Source organism: Zosterops lateralis (assembly GCF_965231275.1).
Source record: "Zosterops lateralis genome assembly, chromosome: 18".
Classification (NCBI taxonomy): domain Eukaryota; kingdom Metazoa; phylum Chordata; class Aves; order Passeriformes; family Zosteropidae; genus Zosterops; species Zosterops lateralis.
In genome coordinates, this window is record NC_139778.1 from 1,037,339 (window position 1) to 1,055,660 (window position 18,322).

Genomic DNA, 18,322 nt, shown 5'->3' on the forward strand with positions numbered 1-18,322 from the left:
GCCATTTAGGACAGCTCAGAAAGCTTTGAAACTCAAGCATCAAGCATGAGGCTTGAATTTCCCATTCCTTTCAAGCTTCTCACATAGAAATGTTCATTATAAAGTAATTTTCTCGTGGAATAATTTATCTTTTATCCTTACACCTCTCTGTTTTGATCCCACACAACAAAGCAGGCAGTTTGCACACGAGCAATTCTGCCTTTTCCTCCACCTTCCTTCGAAGGAGTCACAGCACCTCAAATGTGACCTCTGACACGGCAAAGGGGCACAGGGACATCTCTTCCCTGTGGCAGGGGAGGTGCTGTGGCCACCCAAAGCCACAGCAGCTCAGGATTTGAACTGGGAAATGAATTCACATGGATTTTATTTAAGTGTTCTCTTGTCACCACTAAGCACAAACGTTGTTCTGTGCATACGCAACGCCTGGATTTAAATATTGAATTTAAACCCTGGCTCAGAATTGTTCAGGGCTTGAGGTTATGGGAGACAAATCTGACCCAGAAAGAGGCCAAGATGTTCTGCTCTCTGGGGGCTCCTGGGGAGGCCAGACTGTCTGTAACTCTTGGAGATGCATCCAAAAGCTCCCACAGACAGAAAGGGAGGACACCAACCTCTGCAGGAAGCAAAAGTGTCAAATAGTCAAGGAACGAGGGGGTTTTGGCTCATTTGTGGATGCTGCAAGGCCATGGGACAGAATTAGCAGCCGTGGGGTGTCAGGGATGTCTTCCCCTTGCAGAATTTTGTCCTGCCTGGTGCTGTCCCAGGCAGCCTGGGGAGGCAGGGGAACATCACCCAGTATGGAAAGGAGTTCCACAGGACATGCCACCAGTAGCAAGACCTCTAAATTAGAAACAAATGGAGCATTTTTTTTTTTGCTTAAATTCTCTGCGTTGTTTTAAATATATCAAGTGCTGCTTCAGGCTTAAGTGGTTCTTATTTACCTGCCTGGTCCCAGCCCTGGAAACACCCATGGGACAGGCTTTGCTTTAAGCATGCCCTGGTAGGCACCAAAAGACTTCTGTGTGAAGGTACAGGGGCAATTTTAGGATTAGTGACCAGCTGAATTTCTATTTAAATAAAAATCCTATATGGAAGATGTTTCTCTCTGCTTTGTCCAGCCTCTGCTCTTTCCCGTCTCCTGGGTTAGACAGAAATGTTCTCCCTCCCTCTATGGGTTAAAGACATTGAGTGGATTTGAAGAATTCCTTCCTAACAGGAGCCTGGATAAAAATAATGGTGTGATAAAAATAATAACCCAACGCTGTACCCTGTCATGCTCCACATGGCATCTACAGGATCCACACAGATTTTCCATGGAAATCATTTCCTAGAAGGAACCAAACTCCTCAAACAGCTTTAATATTTTCTGGGTGGTGTTTCTATTTCTCTTTCAAACTATGCTGAGTGTGTAAAAATGGAAGTTTTCTGGAAGCAGGGAGATATGGGGGTGCTGCCCTGGGTGTGAGGATATCAAGGTTTGGATGCTGCACCATCCCCAGGCCTTGGCTGCCTTGAGGGGCGACCACAAGTGATGCTGCTGCTGCTCCTGGTGCTGCTCCTTGTGCCCATGATCTTTGCAAAGAGGGCAAAACACTCATCAGGAAACTCGCGGTGCTGCCAGGGGTCTTGTCTCACGGAGACCTGAGAGCTGAGCAAGGGAAAAGCCTAAACCTTGGGCCGTGCCTGTGTTTGGGCAACCCCAAATCCCTCACTGGGCTGCCTGGGGGCAGTGGCCACCAGGAGTGGCACAGGCCTTGCACAGCCAAACGCAGGGGAGGAACCAGTCGAGCCCTTTTGGCTTTCATCTGCCTGCGAGAGTCAACACCCTGATTTTTCGGAGAAACAGGACGTGCAAGACCTCCCAGTGCCGTGGTAATTACGAGGGAGATTTTGAGAGAAGCTGGGCTGTGCCAGGGCTGGGGTGAGCCAGGGGTTGGCAGCTCGGTGCCACCAGTCTGTGTGACCACCTCCTCCTGAACCCTCCAACCCCTCCAAAAATGCTCCAATGGATTGGAATGGCAGGCGGGATTTGCAGTGCTTCCCTTGGAGTGAAAGTCCTGCTTTCCTAAACTCTGGAGACATCCCTGCTGCTGTCCCCAAAGCCGGCCCGGGATACCCCAAATCCCAGCTCTGTCCCCGGGCAGGCCTGATGCTCTCTCCTGCCACAGCCAGAGCATCCAACATAAATTTATTTCACCGGAATGGCTTTAATTCCCGAGCCCTGGTGGGTGGGGAAGGCAGGAGCTGCAGCCCGGAGCTCTGGGCTCGCACACGCGAGGTTGGGGCTGTGGGAAAACACGGGAAAAGCTCTGGAAAGGCCGGGAAAGGCCCCCCGAGGCCTCCCCAAAGCCTCCCGGCACCGCTCCCGGAGCGCAGCCAGCCCAGGGCCCCGCCAAGGCCTCTCTGCCCCCGCTGCAGCTCCCGCAGCCCCGAGTGACCCACCAACGGCGCTGCCGCGGTGCCGGGGACAGGGGACGGGGACAGGGATGGGGACAGGGATGGGGACAGGGATGGGGACGGGGACGGGCCGCGGGGACGCGCGGGCGGGTGCGGGGGAGGCGCGCGCCCCCGCTCGCTGCAGCACCGGGGACGCGCCCCCGGCGGCCGTGCTGCAGCGGGAGGCGGGGCCCGCTCTGACGGGCGTGGCTACCGCCCAATCAGCGCCGCGCTGCGGGGTGACGAGAGCCAATGGGCTCTGAGGGGGCGCGGCGCGGCGCGGGGGCGGGCCGGCCCACGGCGTGCGGAGGTTGCTATGGCTGTGGCCGGAGAGCGGCCGCGGCGCCGGCCAATGGAAGCGGTTAGATTCGGTGACGGACGCGGCGGCGGGCCAATAGGCGCGCGGCGCGCGGCGGCGGGGGCGGGCGGTGCGGCGGGGGGCGGCGGGGCCGGCGCGGCGCTAAAGGAGCGCGGCGGGCGCGGGGCGGAGCGGGCGCGGCGGAGCCGGCGGGCGGCGGGCGGGAGGGCGGCGGCCGGCGCTGCACAGGTGAGGCTGCGGGGCCGCCGGCGGTTACCGGCGCGCGGGGTCGGGGCGGCTCGGCTCGGCTCGGCGGGGGCCCGCCCGCGGCGGGGGTGTGGCGGGGGCGGCGGGCCCGGCACACAAAGACCCCCTTGTTGGGCCGCGCCGCCGGTGCCGGCCGTGCGGGGAGGGGGCCGTTTGCGGCCATTTTCTGCCGTTCCCGCGGGCCCCGGGCGGGGGGCGCGGGGCTGCGGGTGCTCCGGGCGCTCCGGGCCGAGCCGCGGCCGCCTCTTTGTCCTTCGGGCCCGGCGCTGCTCGGGCCGCCCGGGCCCGGGGGATGCCCCGAGGGTTTCCCCGGCCCGCCCTGCCCCGCCGTGCCCCCCTTTTGTTCAAAACGTGTGCCGGTTTTTTATTATTTTATTTTATTTTATTTTAATTTTTTTTTGTAAATTTTATTTCCCTTTTTTCGTACGTCGTCTGTTGGGAGTGCTGGATTCCTGCATGATAAATGTGCTCATTTGTGTGTTTCATTTGAATGCCATTGTTAGCGGAGGAGCCCTGGGTAGGGTGAGCTGCAGCTCGCTTTGCTTCTGCAGAGGGGCTTTTGTGATGGGCTTTGTGGGCTTGGAAACCCGAGTGGAAGAATGACCCTGGAAGTGCTTATGATCCCCCGATATTCGGGTTTATCCTCAGCAACTGCTCTGAAGTCAGTTATACCGTTGGTGTGTGACTGGGGCATGCACTCGGATATGAATGCTTTCATTTCAGGCTTCACCCTTTAATTCCGCCGGGGAGCAATAATGGTTAATTTCGTCCTATGAGCTATATTTGACCTTCAGGTTTCACTGCCTCTCGGTGTGTGTGAAAACGGGCTCTTGCTGCCTTGGGCTGTGTCTCACCTGTCCAGGGAGTGCTCAGGACCTGACACGGTTCCAGGGCTTGGCTGGAGTCTGGCACAGTGGGGACAGTCACCTTTCTCACTTGGTTATTTACTCAGTGGGCTAAACCTTCATTTTCCCGGCGGAGGAGTCCAGCCATCACTTAAGGTGTCGTCTTGACGATTCCATCTTTGTTAATGGAAATTTTCTCTGAGAGGCTCTTCTAAAATACTTTAAATGTTGAGTCATCATATCTTGATTTGAATGAAGCCATCTGTGCTAAGGGATCTGCTCCTCACACCTCTGAAGGGTTCGGTGACTTCAGGCTTGCTTTGCACTGAAGTTGGACAATGTACCAAATCTCTCTGCCTTAGATGGAGACACAATTATCCTGTTTAATTATATGCTCTTCTCAGGAGGGTTGGGTTGCAGAACTTCCATCGGGGCGCGTGCCATAGCAGCAAAGGTGACAAATGCAGTTTGGGAACCTCCCTGCCTTTGTTCCCAAGCTGCCTTTTGGGTTACCTGCTGGAAAAGGATTCTGTAGCCAATGTAAGGTTCTTCAGCAGGGAAGGTGATGTGTGTTATAAACCAAGACGTTTAAAGTCCTGAGTAGGAGCAGTCAGGGTTTACCTTGGGCAGTTCCAGATGGATCTGCCAGCTCCAGGAATCCTGGCTGTGATGGCAGTGGCTGTGGAAGGGACAGGGGCCTCTCTTGGATGGAGGCAGACAGGTAAAATCAGTGTGCAGGGGTTCTTCTCAGTCAGTGGTTTTTCTTTCTGCTTCAAATTACCCGTGGAGCTGTTGGAAAATCCAGCATCATTCCTTGCAGTGTTTTGAGCCTTGAGGTAAACTTGAGATCTGGAGACATTTTTTTTGGAATATGATGATGTCAGCACTCAGGACCGAGAACAGGAGCAGGCTGTAGAAATGCAAAGCTTTTCAGGAAGAAAATGAGCAGGGTTTAGCTGCCTTGATGGCTTGCAGAAACCCCAAGTGTCCCAAGCTTTGTCTGTAGTTGAAAATCCACATTTTTAACAATAATCCTTGGCGCCTTCTGGTTTCTGCAGCAGAATCCACTGAGCGGATTTACGGGTTTGTATCTATCTCTGTATTTTTGTTTCTCACTGTTCCATCACAGCTGAGTTTACTGCCAAGCTTCTGCTCTGTTTGCTCTTGTTCCTTATCTAAGCCCAGCACACAGGTGCGTGTTTTTCCTGCCTGCAGCTCTTGCTGTGATGCCCGTCCTGCCCTGGGTTTGGGTGACACTCCACAGATCCCTGAACTTTTGTGTGGGCAGGGGCTCAGCTGTGCAGCAGCTTCTCCAGGCTGGGAGCAACAACGCCTGATGGTGACCCTGCTGATGGATCATTTCATTGCTGTGATGGATCAGGGCAAGGTTGGTGTGTAACCTTTGCTTTTCCCTCTGTGCCCACAGGGTGACTGGGAGTGGACTCCTTCTCTTCCCGGGATGGCGCAGAGGTCGGGCCAGGAGGATCCGGAGCGCTACCTCTTTGTGGACAGGGCTGTCATCTACAACCCTGCCACCCAGGCTGACTGGACTGCCAAAAAGCTGGTGTGGATCCCCTCAGAGCGCCATGGCTTCGAGGCAGCCAGCATCAAGGAGGAGAAAGGGGATGAGGTCTTGGTTGAACTGGCGGAGAACGGGAAGAAAGCGCTTGTCAATAAAGATGATGTTCAGAAGATGAATCCTCCCAAGTTCTCTAAAGTGGAAGACATGGCAGAGTTAACCTGTTTAAATGAAGCCTCTGTATTGCATAATTTAAAGGATCGCTATTACTCTGGGCTCATCTATGTAAGTATTAATTATGGGATCCATTCTGGGTGCTAATTCAGCTGACCTTGCTTGATTCCCACCCCTGCTGTTAGAGGTCTTGTCTTTGATTTTGGCAACCTAAATACTTTATATCCACAGCATTTACATTAGTCCAAAGTCTTTTTCCTTGCTGTGTACAGGTCAAGAAGTCCATCATAAAGCAGATAATACAATTCTGTGAGCATCTTTCAGGCACAGAATGTGAAATGGCAGCTTGGGGGGCTCTGCTGGTGCTGCTCCTTGGAGCACTTGCCTTCTGCTGAACTCATCCAGTGAGCAGTGACAAGTGGCTTCCTTGAGCTGAGGGAGGTGACAAACCCTCGCTTCGCTGGATTGCTGTGTTTAACTGCTCATGTGAATGAGCACATCTCTTGTTTTAACTTGCTGCATGCTAAAAATGGCAATAAGAGGCTCTGCTGGTATTTAAAAGATGAAGTTTGAGAGTACTGGGAGTGCAAAATGTCTTTTTGGAACTGAATATCAGCCTAGTGGCCAGGAAGGGATGTGTTCAAGTGCTTAAAATAAACCAATAAGATAAAACTTTTATTTTTTTTTGAAGCACTAATCGAACATCTGGCTTATCAGCATCTTGCTCTGGAGTTGGGAATCACAGCGCCCTTGGTGCTGTGTCTGGCCCTGCTCCTCCCTTGGGCTCTGTCCCAGGTCTGTGCCTGCAGCTGGGAGCAGCTCCTGCTCCCTTGGCAGCCTGATTGCACAGTGACTCCTTGGGTCAGGGAGTCAGGAACGGCTACAGGGAGACTTTCTGTCTCAAAAGACACTGGCACATCTGCTTAAATGCTTGGTTCACATTCTACACACTTAATGCTTAAATCCATTTTATTTAGTCTTGATAGTTGGCTTGCTTTCCCCTCCATCTGGGTACATTTTTAGCTTGACCCTTGGTAATATTTGGACTTATTAAAAATTGTATACAACTAGAAAGTGGTTTTTTTGTATTTGTGTGTCTTTGTCAGCTTCCTTTTCCAAGGCCTTACACCAAGGTGCTCACAGCAGAGCTGGGAGAAAAATACTTCTGGGGTGATTCTTGCATAAGGAAACTAATTGGATAATTAATGGAGACTGTATTGAAAACTAACAGTAAACAGTTTGATAGGTCAAATATTTTCAGTCTGTGTATCAATCCTAATTATGGCTGTTAGGAAATTCATTACAACTATTATAGCCCTATTTGATTATGAAGGTTAAAAACCTGCAGGCCTTAAATGTCACAGCAAGCTCTAGTGCAGGGCCTGCAGGCAGCAAACAGCCACAGGTGTTCTGGGGATGCTGGCAGAACCTGGCAGGGCTGTGGCCCTCTGGGTCACTGACAAACCTCCCTTTGGGAGAGGCTGGCTGCTCATGAACGTGGAGTTTGGGACATCCTACAGGTGTTCCCTTCCCAGAAGGATTCATTCCTTCTCTGTTGAGGCAGACTGGAATTTGTTTCTTGGCTGTGTGATGCTGCTGCCATGCAGGGGGTCAGTGCATGTGGATTTTGTGACAGACCTCCTGCCCCCAGCTGGGAGAACTGAAGTGGGGGTTAAGAAGCTCCGGAATCTCTTTGTGGAGGCCTGAGTTACAGGGAGATTGCTGGAGGATGCTGCTCTTCCCAAGAGAGCTGTAAGAATTGTGGGCTGAAATCAAACCTGGCTCACTTTGTGAAGGTGTGAAAAGAGCAGTGGTGAGATGTGCTGAGGACTGAATGCTGCAGAGATTCACGGGCCAGAGAGACCCTGCAAGAACTCGAGCTGGTGGTGTTTCAGTGTTGGGGTCTCTGTTGGGCATCCCTAAACTTCACTCATGTACTGCTGCTGCTGGCACAGCCCAGAGGCATTGCCACAATTCCTGTGTGCCTGTGTAAGGAAAGGAGCCAAAGTGAGCTGAGCTGAAGTGACTTCTGCTAGTTTGGCCATACTGACAGGAGCTGGTTTAAGGTCTCTTTTGGTTTCCAAATAGTACTCTCATAATAACCAAATGAAAATTGTATATTTTGCTGTTGGACTCCAGCAGTTGAGGTGTAGATGGTGAATCTGATTTGGTGTATTGGAATTTCCCAACAGGCAGCACAGAATGTTGCCTTTCTAGGAAGTGAAAGATGCAAGAATGTCAATTGAAGTAGACACATGTTTGCTTTCAACCCCTAGAAAGGAAACAAATGAGTTGAGGCATTTGGCCAGTGGGTCAGTCATCTGTCTGTAATCCCCGTGTCCAGCTGACGCTGCTGCAGGAACAGGGAGGCTGACTAAAGCCCACAGTGACCTGGGCACTGATGCTCACTTCCAAGAGTTTCATGTAACATCCAAGTAGGGATGGCCAGCAGTTTCTGGAACTTGCAGCATCTCCAATGCCTGCCAAGTGACATGATCTCAGGCTCTGAGCATCACTGCTGAGCTGTGGGAGGAGGAACACGAGCAGAGAATATGGGAGATCAGGGGCTTGTAAAGGCATGATGTCAGTGCTGGGGCCTGGTCATGGCAGCACAGAGCATGAAAAGGAGCAGGAATTCCCAGAACTGCTGGGAAGGGTGGTTGGAGTGTAAATTATGGCGATTCCAGTTTTGCTTTGGAGATGAAATAACTTTAATTTCTTGTTTCACTTTTAACATCATCTATTCTATTGATTGCCACAAGGTTTATTTGAGGTGTGCTGGTTTTGTGAAGGTGCAGCCACCCACAGCAGGTAGTTTGGTTGTTTTTTCATTGCTTCTGCTTTTGCTTGGAATTTCTCTCTCCCTTGTGTCTCATAGCTGAACTTCCCCAAATCCTGTGCTTTTCTAGGGATATCAATGTTTCTCACTTATCATTTGAGTCACTGATGCCCTAAATTGATCCTTCCTATCCCGCTGGAGTGGGTTTTGCTTCCTGTAAATGCTCCTGAACATTGATTCTCCAGGGTCCAAACTGAACTGTTGTGGCTGCCCTGCTTTGGAGTGGCCAGCTTTAATCCTGGCTTCAGGCTGCATTAGTGACATCCTTCAGCTGCAGATCAGGAGCTGGAGGTGGTTCACTGGGAGGGCACCTACAGGCTTAGGAGGTCCTTTGAAGGTTTGGAATAAACATGATTTTGCTCAGACTGGTTTTATGGTGGTTCTTGAATATCCTTATCATCTGAACTGAGTTCCAGGTGACTTTCTGGGGGTGCTGGTTTAACAAAGGAGTAGTTCTAGTCAAGGATTTTGGATCGCTGAGGTCTGGACCTTGGGGAAACATCTTTATCCTTAACAGAGCTGCATGTAAAATGCCACTGTGGAGGCTTCTAGGTACCAGCCCTAGAGTTTGGTTTGTGCTCAAGTTGCTTTTTCACCACCACAGTTAATTATTTGTCACAAGCTGTGATAGATAAAATTACTGCTCCAATAATTTTCCCTTCATGAGGTTTGGGGTTTTTCATGAACCATCTTCCAAACTTGTCATGTTGGTCCTTTTTTTCACTTTAGGAGCAAAATGACTATTTTCCTTTTGAACTCAATACAAATTTTAGCACAAACTATGCCGCTTCCAGAGCTGCAAAAAGCAAAGTTCCTAATCACTCTAAATAGTGTTTCAGTGCTTTGTTAAGTAGCATTCTGATTGGAAGGTTTGTGGTATTTTGAATTTTGAAGTTGTAAAACACCAGAGTGGATTGGATTGTCCCTTCCATGTCAGGGGCTGGAACATCTTCCACCAGACCAGGTGGCTCAGAGGCCCCAGCCAGACTATTAAAAAAAAGTATGATGAAAATGCAGGTAATTGCATGGATCAGGAATGTAAATACCTCATTCCTACTCCCATGGAAAGCAGCTTGTTCTTGCTATTGCAAACCCTGCCTGGAATTGGAATGAATAAACTACTAACTGTTAATGCTTCTAAGTCAGGGCTAGGTGACACTTCACCCAGCAATTTAAAGCTCTTTTGATGGCAAGAAAGACTCTTCAATCCCACTTTGAAAGTGCATTTTAAATTTAGAAACATCACCTTACGTACCTCTTGTGGACAGAAATATTCTGCCAAAAGCAGCAGGTGTCTCATGGCTGTACAGGTTTGCCACAAGGTTCTGATTTTCCAGGGAATCCAACACTGGAGCTGCAGATGGTTGTGTTTTAATGGTCTGAATGTGAGTGCAGGTGAACATCTGCACAGTTCTGGGATAAATGGCATGTTTCCCATTCAGTGGGGCTGTAAACTTTGGAGTCTGAGTGCTCTAGCAGGAGCAGAAGTCAGGGTTGTGCAGTCAGAAGTTCCCACTGCAGTCAGATGGGACGAAGGAATTACTCACTCAAACACAGGGTGTAATCAAGCTGCAGTAAAAACCAAAGTATTCCAAATTCAATGGGCTTTATAGTCATTTATTTTAGAAAATGTTGCTGTTGCCACATCTGTTGTAGGCCCAGCTTTCCTGGAGGAAGGCCCTTGCCCACAGGTGGTTGTGTGGCTTTCTGATACCCCCAGAAATCATTGCAGCTACTCCTTAACTGCTTCCTGACCTCATTCAGTCAGAAGGATTAAAATGAACGGAATTTCTGCAAGGCTTGACTCGGTGCCAGTGTCCAGATGGCCTCTTGTGACTGCTGGGGGATGTTGGGGAGCCCTGGCTACCTTTGGGGGCTCAGGTGGGGACAGGTACCATGGTGTGTGTGCTGTGGGGAAAGTCAGGTTAGAGCTGCTGACTTTTGCTGTTCCTTGAGCTGGTGAAGCTTGAGGAAAGGTTTAGCTTCAGCTTTAGAGTCCCCCAAACTCCAGTGAATTATCTTCCCTGCCCACTCCCCCGTGCTTTTTTTTTAATTTTTTTTTTTTAAGCCAAGAGTTTTGAAAAAGCGTTGGAAGCTGTTTATGTGAGGCTTAGAGTTCCTGGAAGCCTCCTGCTGGTTCTGCTCTGGCACGGGGCTGCTGGGTTTTCTTTCCACCACTGAAGTAGAAAACGTGCTCACTATTGTGCAAGTCAAATGCTGCAGCAGGTATTTGTTGATAATTGCAACTGTTACCTCTGTAATGGGTCTGCAGCCCTGTTATTTCATTTTTGAATGTACTTTCCGTTTCATTGGAATAGAAGAGGGGAAGAATGAGAGCTGTGCCATAGTCCCCAGTTCCAGAGCCTGCTGTGGGTGGCAGCTCTCACAGCCCTGCAATGGAGGAGCTCTCTTTAAGCTGTTCCTTCTGTTAAGCCTCCTGTGAGGCCTGAGTGTAACCTAGAACAATCTGTGGTGTTATATAAGCATCTGTGTTCTAATTGCTTTAATTTTCCTGCTGGTCCAGTTGGGAATGTTTCACATTACTGAGTGTCAAAGATTGGTATTAAAAGAAACCTTCAAGAAGTGGAGTTTGTTATTTAATTCTGCCTTTTTCCTACCACAAACCAGTCACTGGATCTAATACCCAGCATGGGGCAGCAGAAATGCTGGGGTTCACATTGCTGGAACTGTTTTGACATAAGAACTTTTTTTTTTTTACGTTGATTCCGATTTTTGGAAGACTCACAAATGTGATCAAGTTGAGGAAACTCCATGCAGGATTAGAAATGTCTGAGGGACTTTAAGGAAGTGGATCAGGCAAGCAGAGGTATGAAAGAGTGCTTGTTCTTGTCAAACTCTGTGTTTCTATAAAGAAGAGTGGATTTGGAGTGTAAACAGGAGCAGCAGTTTGCATTGTTCTCTGCTGTCCAAGTGCTGAGGTGAGTGCACTGTGCTGCAGGACACCCCTCAGAACTGCTCTGGAGCTCCTGTGGAGCAGTCAGGCTCTGACATGCAGCTCTCCAGGAGCCTATGGAAGGATATTAATACTCCTGTGGTGCAAGCTCAGCTCATGTTTTAGCTGCGAGGCAGTTCAGAGCCCAGGCTGTGACCCTGAGTGTGCCTGTCTGAGAGAGGAGCTGGCAGGGCAGGGCAGGGCAGGGCATGGCCTGCTGGGCTCAGGGGGGGTTTCTCTCCAAACACATCACCTCAAGGCTGTGAATGTGGAAATTCAGCACAGCTCCAGCTCTGGGGAGCATTCACAAGACAAATCATCTGTGATGTGGGCTGAGCTTTTCTGTTCATAGCTGGTGTGTGTGTTGTGCTCCTTCCCTTTCTCACCCTCCTCCTGGGCTGCCCTGAGTAAATCTGTGGCTGTCATCCCCCAGGCTCCCTGACCTGAGCTTCCCAGGCTGTTCCTCACCCTCACTGAGCCCCCTTTGTTGTCCCCACCCCAGGGCACAGCCTCACCCTCGTCCCCTCTGAGGCTGAAGAGCTGCCTGCCCTTCTCTAAGGCTTGAACTGGATAATCTCAGGGAGAAAAGGTGCTCTGTGAGAAAACCAGCTCTAGCTCAGGGAACTCAGTAGGGCTTGGAGTGTGAAAGGTGAGTCTGTAACCTCAGGAAGTGAACCCAGGCAAAGAAAACGCTCTGTTGAGGCAATTTATCAATTGGAGAGTGTGCTCCACTTCATTAGCTGTGGGATACTGCTTGAAGCATGTGTTGCTTGCTGGGTTGGGAATGGCTGGTTTCTGTTTCAGGTAATAATGAGAGCTGTCTAGATGCTTAGTTCAGCTTAATTATTTATGTAGTAATAGAGTGAATCTGTCACTTTTTATATCTGAAGAATTGGAGATAAACATTGAGCCTGTGTTCTGGGGTGATGCAAACAAATACCCAGGCTGAACCTGCATTTTTCTATGTGCTCTCAAGTGGTGCTTTAAAGAGGCCTTTTGATGGCATGACAGAGGAGACCAACCCAGCAGCCACAGCAGCTTTTTCCAGGCTACAGAAACTGTTAATCCAAGGGAGAGCACCAGGTTTTTTACCCTGAATCCTCCACGTGTGTCTGCACAGGGAAGGGCTGGTGTGGTTTTAAGGGAAGACAGGCCAGGAAAGCCACGCTCCAGATGAGGAGCCTGAACTCCCAAGTGTTTTCCCCTGGGAATAATTCACCCTGTTTGTCCATTGTTCACTCACACCCACCTCCCTCCCAGCCTGTAGAGATGGAATGGAGCTTGGAACAGGCCAGTGCCAGGATCCTGAGCTCTGCAGGTTGGGACAGCTTACCACAACCCAAATTACTACATGATAAACTACTGGATACAGGCTGGAAGCATCTGGAAACCTTCAAGCTGCACATTTAGTGTCCTGGAGGGGAGCTTGTATAACCAAGCTCTCTGTCAGAGATCTCCTTTACTGTTTGTGGCTGGAGTCCTGCCTGGAGAGTGCATTCCAGGGTGTCCTGTGCCTGTGGGTTAATGCTGGCTGTTCCTGGCTAAAGCAGGAGTTCAAACAGCTGATCCATCAGCTCCAGGTGAATCAGCATCTTTCAGCTTGCCTTTCAATCAATTCTTAATGTGCACATCCACCTCTGGCAGCTGAAAAATGAATGAAGGCTGGTTCTCCAGTCAGACTGGGCTGTTACTGGAGCTCCCCACTGCTGATCCCAGCTCTTATTCCCACCTGACAATTCCATCAGAGTCCAGGAGAGGGTTCATTAAATGGGGTGTCCATTTGTTTAGCAGATGTTTATATATTCCTGATAATTCCTCCTGGGGCTGCTCACCAAGAAGCTTTCTTGAGGATTTTTTAACAATCTCTACTTCTCATATGTTTGGTTTCTGTGCACAAAGCCCTTTCCTGCTTTTTTAGGCCCAGTGATGCACTGTGAGACTTGCAGTTATAAAACAGCTGTGAAAGACTTTGGTACCATTTGCCTCCCTCCCAATTAAATTTGGCTCATTAAAAGCATCCTTTCTGTGTTTCTCTGCCTGCCAAGCCATGAAGACAGCCCACCAATATGTTCATCTATTGCTTTCTGCAATAGATGACAGTCAGGAAATTGGGAAAATTCAGTTCCATCTTCCTATGAATAAATTAAGGCTGTGCAGGGTGGTGCTGGTTTGGAAAAGATCTCATTTTGAAATTCTGCAGGGAAACAGCAGGAGAGTGAACTGGGTAACATATTCAGGAAATCAAGGTGTTGGAGTTGAAGGTGCTGCATGCAAAGAGCTGTCATGGCACAGAGGGAATGGTCTGGGATTAAAGCCTCTCCTTAGATTCAGTTTCAAATAAATGAACCCCAGCACTGGCAAAATGTAGAATTTTGTGCTTCATAACTTCTAATTTGGGCCTGATCAGTATAAATAGAGCTGCTTCAATGAACCCTTTTCAGTTGCCCAGGGTATTTGTTGGCCTTCTCTGCATTGGTTGTGTTGGGCTTTGCTTATTCTGGTCTTTGCAGGTTCACAGGTTCATCCAACTCCTGCTTCAGGAGATGGCCTGGAAAGGCTTCCTGGTTAGGGATTATCAGCAGAGGTCTGAAGGATTGTTAAGTTTGCTTTTCTAGGTTATTACATAGCTAAAATGGTAACATTTACTCCATATCTGTGGTGGAGAAATAAACTAAAGATGCCAAAGCCAACTGGGGGGAGCAGAGAAAGATAATCTTCAAAGAATTGTTTTATACCAGCACTTAAGATTTTTGGTTTTTTAAATTATTTACCAGATTGATTTATTTACATCTGGGGAAGGGCAGTGATTCTGGGGGGAAAACAACAGCTTTCCTTTGGGAACATAAAATGCCAAAACAAAGTCAAAGTTCTGGATGAAGTTGCAGAGAAATCGAGGTGTTGCTGTTGGAAGAGGGTCACCACTGTAGGTGGGTTTTGCAGTAATTCCCTTTCAGCTTAACCAGTTCTGTCCTTGCTCAGGTGAGGAACAGCAGCCCAGGGAGGGAAATTGCCAATCGCTGGAGCTGAGTGTGTGGAAAGCAGAGCAGGGCTCGGTGCTGCTGGGTGAGAGCCCAGAGCCCTGGCAGAGGGCAGAGCCCTGCTGGCCTCAGCACGTTTGGTGCCACGGCTGGCACTGCTCAGAGTCTGCTGGGCCAGCTCTGGGTGGACTCTGCCTCTGGGAATTCCTGTCCCAGGCCCAGCTCTCCCCTGCAGTCAGCAATAAGCAGCTCTCCCCTGAGCTGTGCCTGCTCTGGAGGAGCACAGGGGAGGTGCTGCTCTGTGGTTCTGAGCTGTGATTCTGTGGTGGGCTTGGCAAACGTGTTCTTTCATCTGGTTACCCTCACTGGAAGCCTTGCCTGGAGGCTTGTGGCAGTTCTCAGGCCTCCCTGTCACTGCTGCTGGTGACAGAGGGATGGGGGTGATCTCAGCTCCCACCGTTCAGCAGTTCATTGGCTCCTTGGATGGTTGTACCAAGCTGTTTAAAAAATGACTGTCCTACCTTCCCTCCCTTCCAGTCTCACCATGAATGAGTTTGGGCAGGGAACTGCTTGTTTCCGACCTGGCAAGAGGGGCAGTGGTAGGAAAGGAGGCTGGGGGGGAACTGCCCACTTGCCAACAGCCCCATGTTATGTTGAGTTAATGACTGATAAGTTGTTCTTTATGCTTGGGTCAGTTGCCCTGATAAGATCTGTTTCCTTTCTCTTGAGAAATAAATACCTTGTTTAGGTGGTAAGGGCCTGCAGTTATCATCCAGCAGATCTGACCAAAGCAGAGGGAGCATTTTCCTGCAAGGACATAAGATGTCCCTATGTCAGGATATCTGGCTTTAAACCAAGTTCTTTCTCTTTGCTGATGGTGCTCCTGGACTCAGTTCAGAGAACACCTTCTGCCTGTCTTTCCAGAAGCTGGTGGAGGTGTAGAAAGGACAAGGGGACACCTTTTCCTCCAAATAAAATCTTTTATACTTACAAAAAGAAAAAAAAAAAAAAAAAAAAAAAAAAAAAAAAAAAAAAAAAAAAAGGGCAGATTGGGACTATCAGCTACTGTGTTCATACCAATGTAGCAGATTTAAAATACTTTTTAAAATGGACAAATGTCCTGAGTGACCTGCTCAGTACTCTGGGCTCTCAACAGCTGTTAATTCTTTCTGTTTATTCTTTCCCCATTCTTTTTCTTCTCTCAACCTGCAAAGGTAAGAAATGTAGTTTTTCTGACATTCAGAAAGATACTTCCTATTTCTGCCAAACCTGGTCTCTCTTGCTCACTCCCTGAGCTGGTAAAGAGATATTCTGGTAATCCACTTCTGTGGAGTGTCAGCTCTGAAAGGAGAGTGTGAAACATCTGCAGGGCTGGGAATGACCCCTCTGGGGCATTGAAAAGGGCTGCTGAGCAGGAAAGAGGGACAGTTAGAGACAATAACAGGATAACAGAAAAAATGGTGGTTTGAAATAGGCTCTTCCCTCATCTAGATTATTTGTTAGAGCAATGGGTATTATCAGCTCCTTCAAAATGAAAATAACTTGGAGTGCACGTTTTACCGAAGGAGGTGAACATCAAAAGGTGTCCATAAAGCTGGAACTTGGCAAACGGAAGAGAGATTTAAATGTCTGTGGGAAAGAGATCAGATATTCCTCTTCAAATTTACCTACACTTATTATCTTTAAATTACTTTTTATGCAGGTAATTAAAGAGCCTTTTAAGAGAACTAGAAACCAATAATTTGAATATAGCATGTGCTTTGAGTTGCTCTACAAAAAGCACCTCAATTTCGTTTTAAGATAAATATTACAGAACCTGTGAAAAGGCTTTCTCTTCTTTACGACTGTATTTCAATACTGTTTACTAACAGAAATGTTTGCTGTTTTTTTTTTTTTTTCTTTTTCCAGACCTATTCAGGGCTGTTCTGTGTAGTCATAAACCCTTACAAGAACCTCCCAATTTATTCAGAGAACATCATTGAGATGTACCGAGGGAAGAAGCGCCACGAGATGCCACCGCACATTTACGCCATATCCGAGTCTGCCTACAGGTGCATGCTGCAAGGTAAGGAGCACTCACTGGCATTTAACAAACCCTTCGTGGACCTGCAGCTTGGGATTTCCTCATCCAGCTACGTGGAATGAGAATTTTAAAGAGAGGGGAGAGAATTGTGTTTGCATGACTCACTGAGGCGCAGCAGCAAAGTGACACCGACACAGCTGTGCTGGGGCATTGCTGCTCTGGAAGTTGTGTCAGAAATTTTGTTTCAAAAACAAAAAAGAAGGTGTAAGTTGCATGTTAAAAGGTGTTGTGCACTGGCTCTGGATGAAGGAAGAGTAAAAGAGTGAGATTGAAAAGGCAGGGCTATAAAAATGTTGGCGTTTTGGCAGCTGACAAATAATCCGAGGTGACAATGGAACAATGGTGTGTTTGAGTTCAAAAAGAGGTCAGGGAAATACTTAACCTGCAGGAATGTTGTTTTTTCTTTTTTTTTTTTTTTTTCTCCTAACTGATGTATGTCTGTAGTAGAATAGAGTGAGTTTATAGAGGTTTGAATTATGTTTCATGGTTTATTCATGGTTTGCATTTTGGCTTTAAGGCTGTGCTGGACAAACATGAAAAGTGAATCTGATGTGATACAAATTTGCTGAAATGGGCAGGTGCTGTTGAACTCGCACAGTTGCATTTCTGACACGGTAGTTTGGAAGCACAGCTCATTCTGTCCAATATTGATTCATGTTTAGGGAGCTGTTAAAGATGTGGGGACAGCAGCGTGTTGTACCCAGACAGGTGTGTGTAAGCAAGAGCCTGCTGTGCACAGCTTCCTGTGAGTTGTGCTGTAGCTGTGGATGGACTGGAAGGAGGGGAAAAGCTCTTTGACCTACTTCACACCAACTGAGGGAAAGCTGTTTCTGCTACCACGTTAATCAACCATTTAAATGTGAACTTTTTTTTTTTTTGGTAGACATTTGATATCTTTAGATATATCACACAAGTCTTAGTTTCTTGAATTGTGACTTTGTCTTTAGGGCTGCTTAATAATCAACTCCAGGTTCCTGAGTGTCCTTTGACCTCAGGAGAGCTGTGCCAGCAGTGGGGTGATGCAGGGACAGGCAGGGAAAGAGGAGCAAATTGGGGTCATCAAGAGTTATTCTGCTTTCCAGTGGATATCTGGGGCTCTGTTTTCATGTGTTTTTGTGAAAGAAACTCTAACTTCTTGACCAGAACAGCAGCCTCCAACAGCTCAGATCAGAGGACCCTTAATAAGTGCATGTGGAATAATAGCAGAGCAAACCTTAAGATTTATTATAAGGAGTTTATTGTAGCAGTCTCAAGTGGATTGTGATTAAGTGCTTCCCAATCTGAAAGCACCTCTCAAAATGGTCTCAAGAATACACTGAAATGTTCTTGAGACAAATGTCCTCTAATAAAGTAAGTCAATGTCAGCAGTTACCACACTCAGGGTGCTCCATATATTTGCTCACATACACTGCTGGAACTGATTTGTATCTCTGGAGATCTTGCTACATGGACAAATGTTACTATTTTTGGAAGATTTATAATTAAAGAAGAAGAATTTTTAAAAATGCACATGGTAGTGTATGTTTGGTTACAGTCCTCATTTCTTTCCTTCTGATGCATGGAGGTTTATATTTTGTATCAAACCTCTCTGTGCTTGTTTTCTTTTTGGTTTTGATAGTCTGAGTTCTCATCTGAACAAATGAAAGCGTAGCTTGGAACAAGAATAGATGAAACCCATGCAATGGGATCCATTATTTTGGGAATAACTTGTTTAAGAGTAACTAAATCTGTGTTTCTAGTGCCCTTCACCTGTATGGAGCCACTCCCTGTTTGTTTTAGGAAACGTTTGCAGGAGTTAGTGACTTTCCCATGGATGATTTGTCTGCACAACTGCATTGCAGGGATAAATAAAAGCTCCAGCACAGATGTTAGTGCTGCTGAGGGTGAGCAGTGAGTGTTTTTATCAGGTGGAGTGGGGAGCTCTGGTGCT

General features: G+C 48.1%; 1 protein-coding gene across 1 annotated transcript in view; it reads left to right on the top strand.

Annotated features, from left to right (window-relative positions):
- Positions 1 to 2,943: 2,943 nt before the first annotated feature.
- Positions 2,944 to 18,322, top strand: part of MYH10 (myosin heavy chain 10) — an 84,512-nt gene continuing 69,133 nt past the window's right edge. The window contains exons 1-3 of the mRNA XM_083874581.1: positions 2,944 to 2,983; positions 5,273 to 5,650; positions 16,218 to 16,374. Coding sequence (XP_083730707.1) covers positions 5,306 to 5,650; positions 16,218 to 16,374 — 502 coding nt within the window. The 5' untranslated portion in view covers positions 2,944 to 2,983; positions 5,273 to 5,305. The remainder of the gene's footprint in view (positions 2,984 to 5,272; positions 5,651 to 16,217; positions 16,375 to 18,322) is intronic.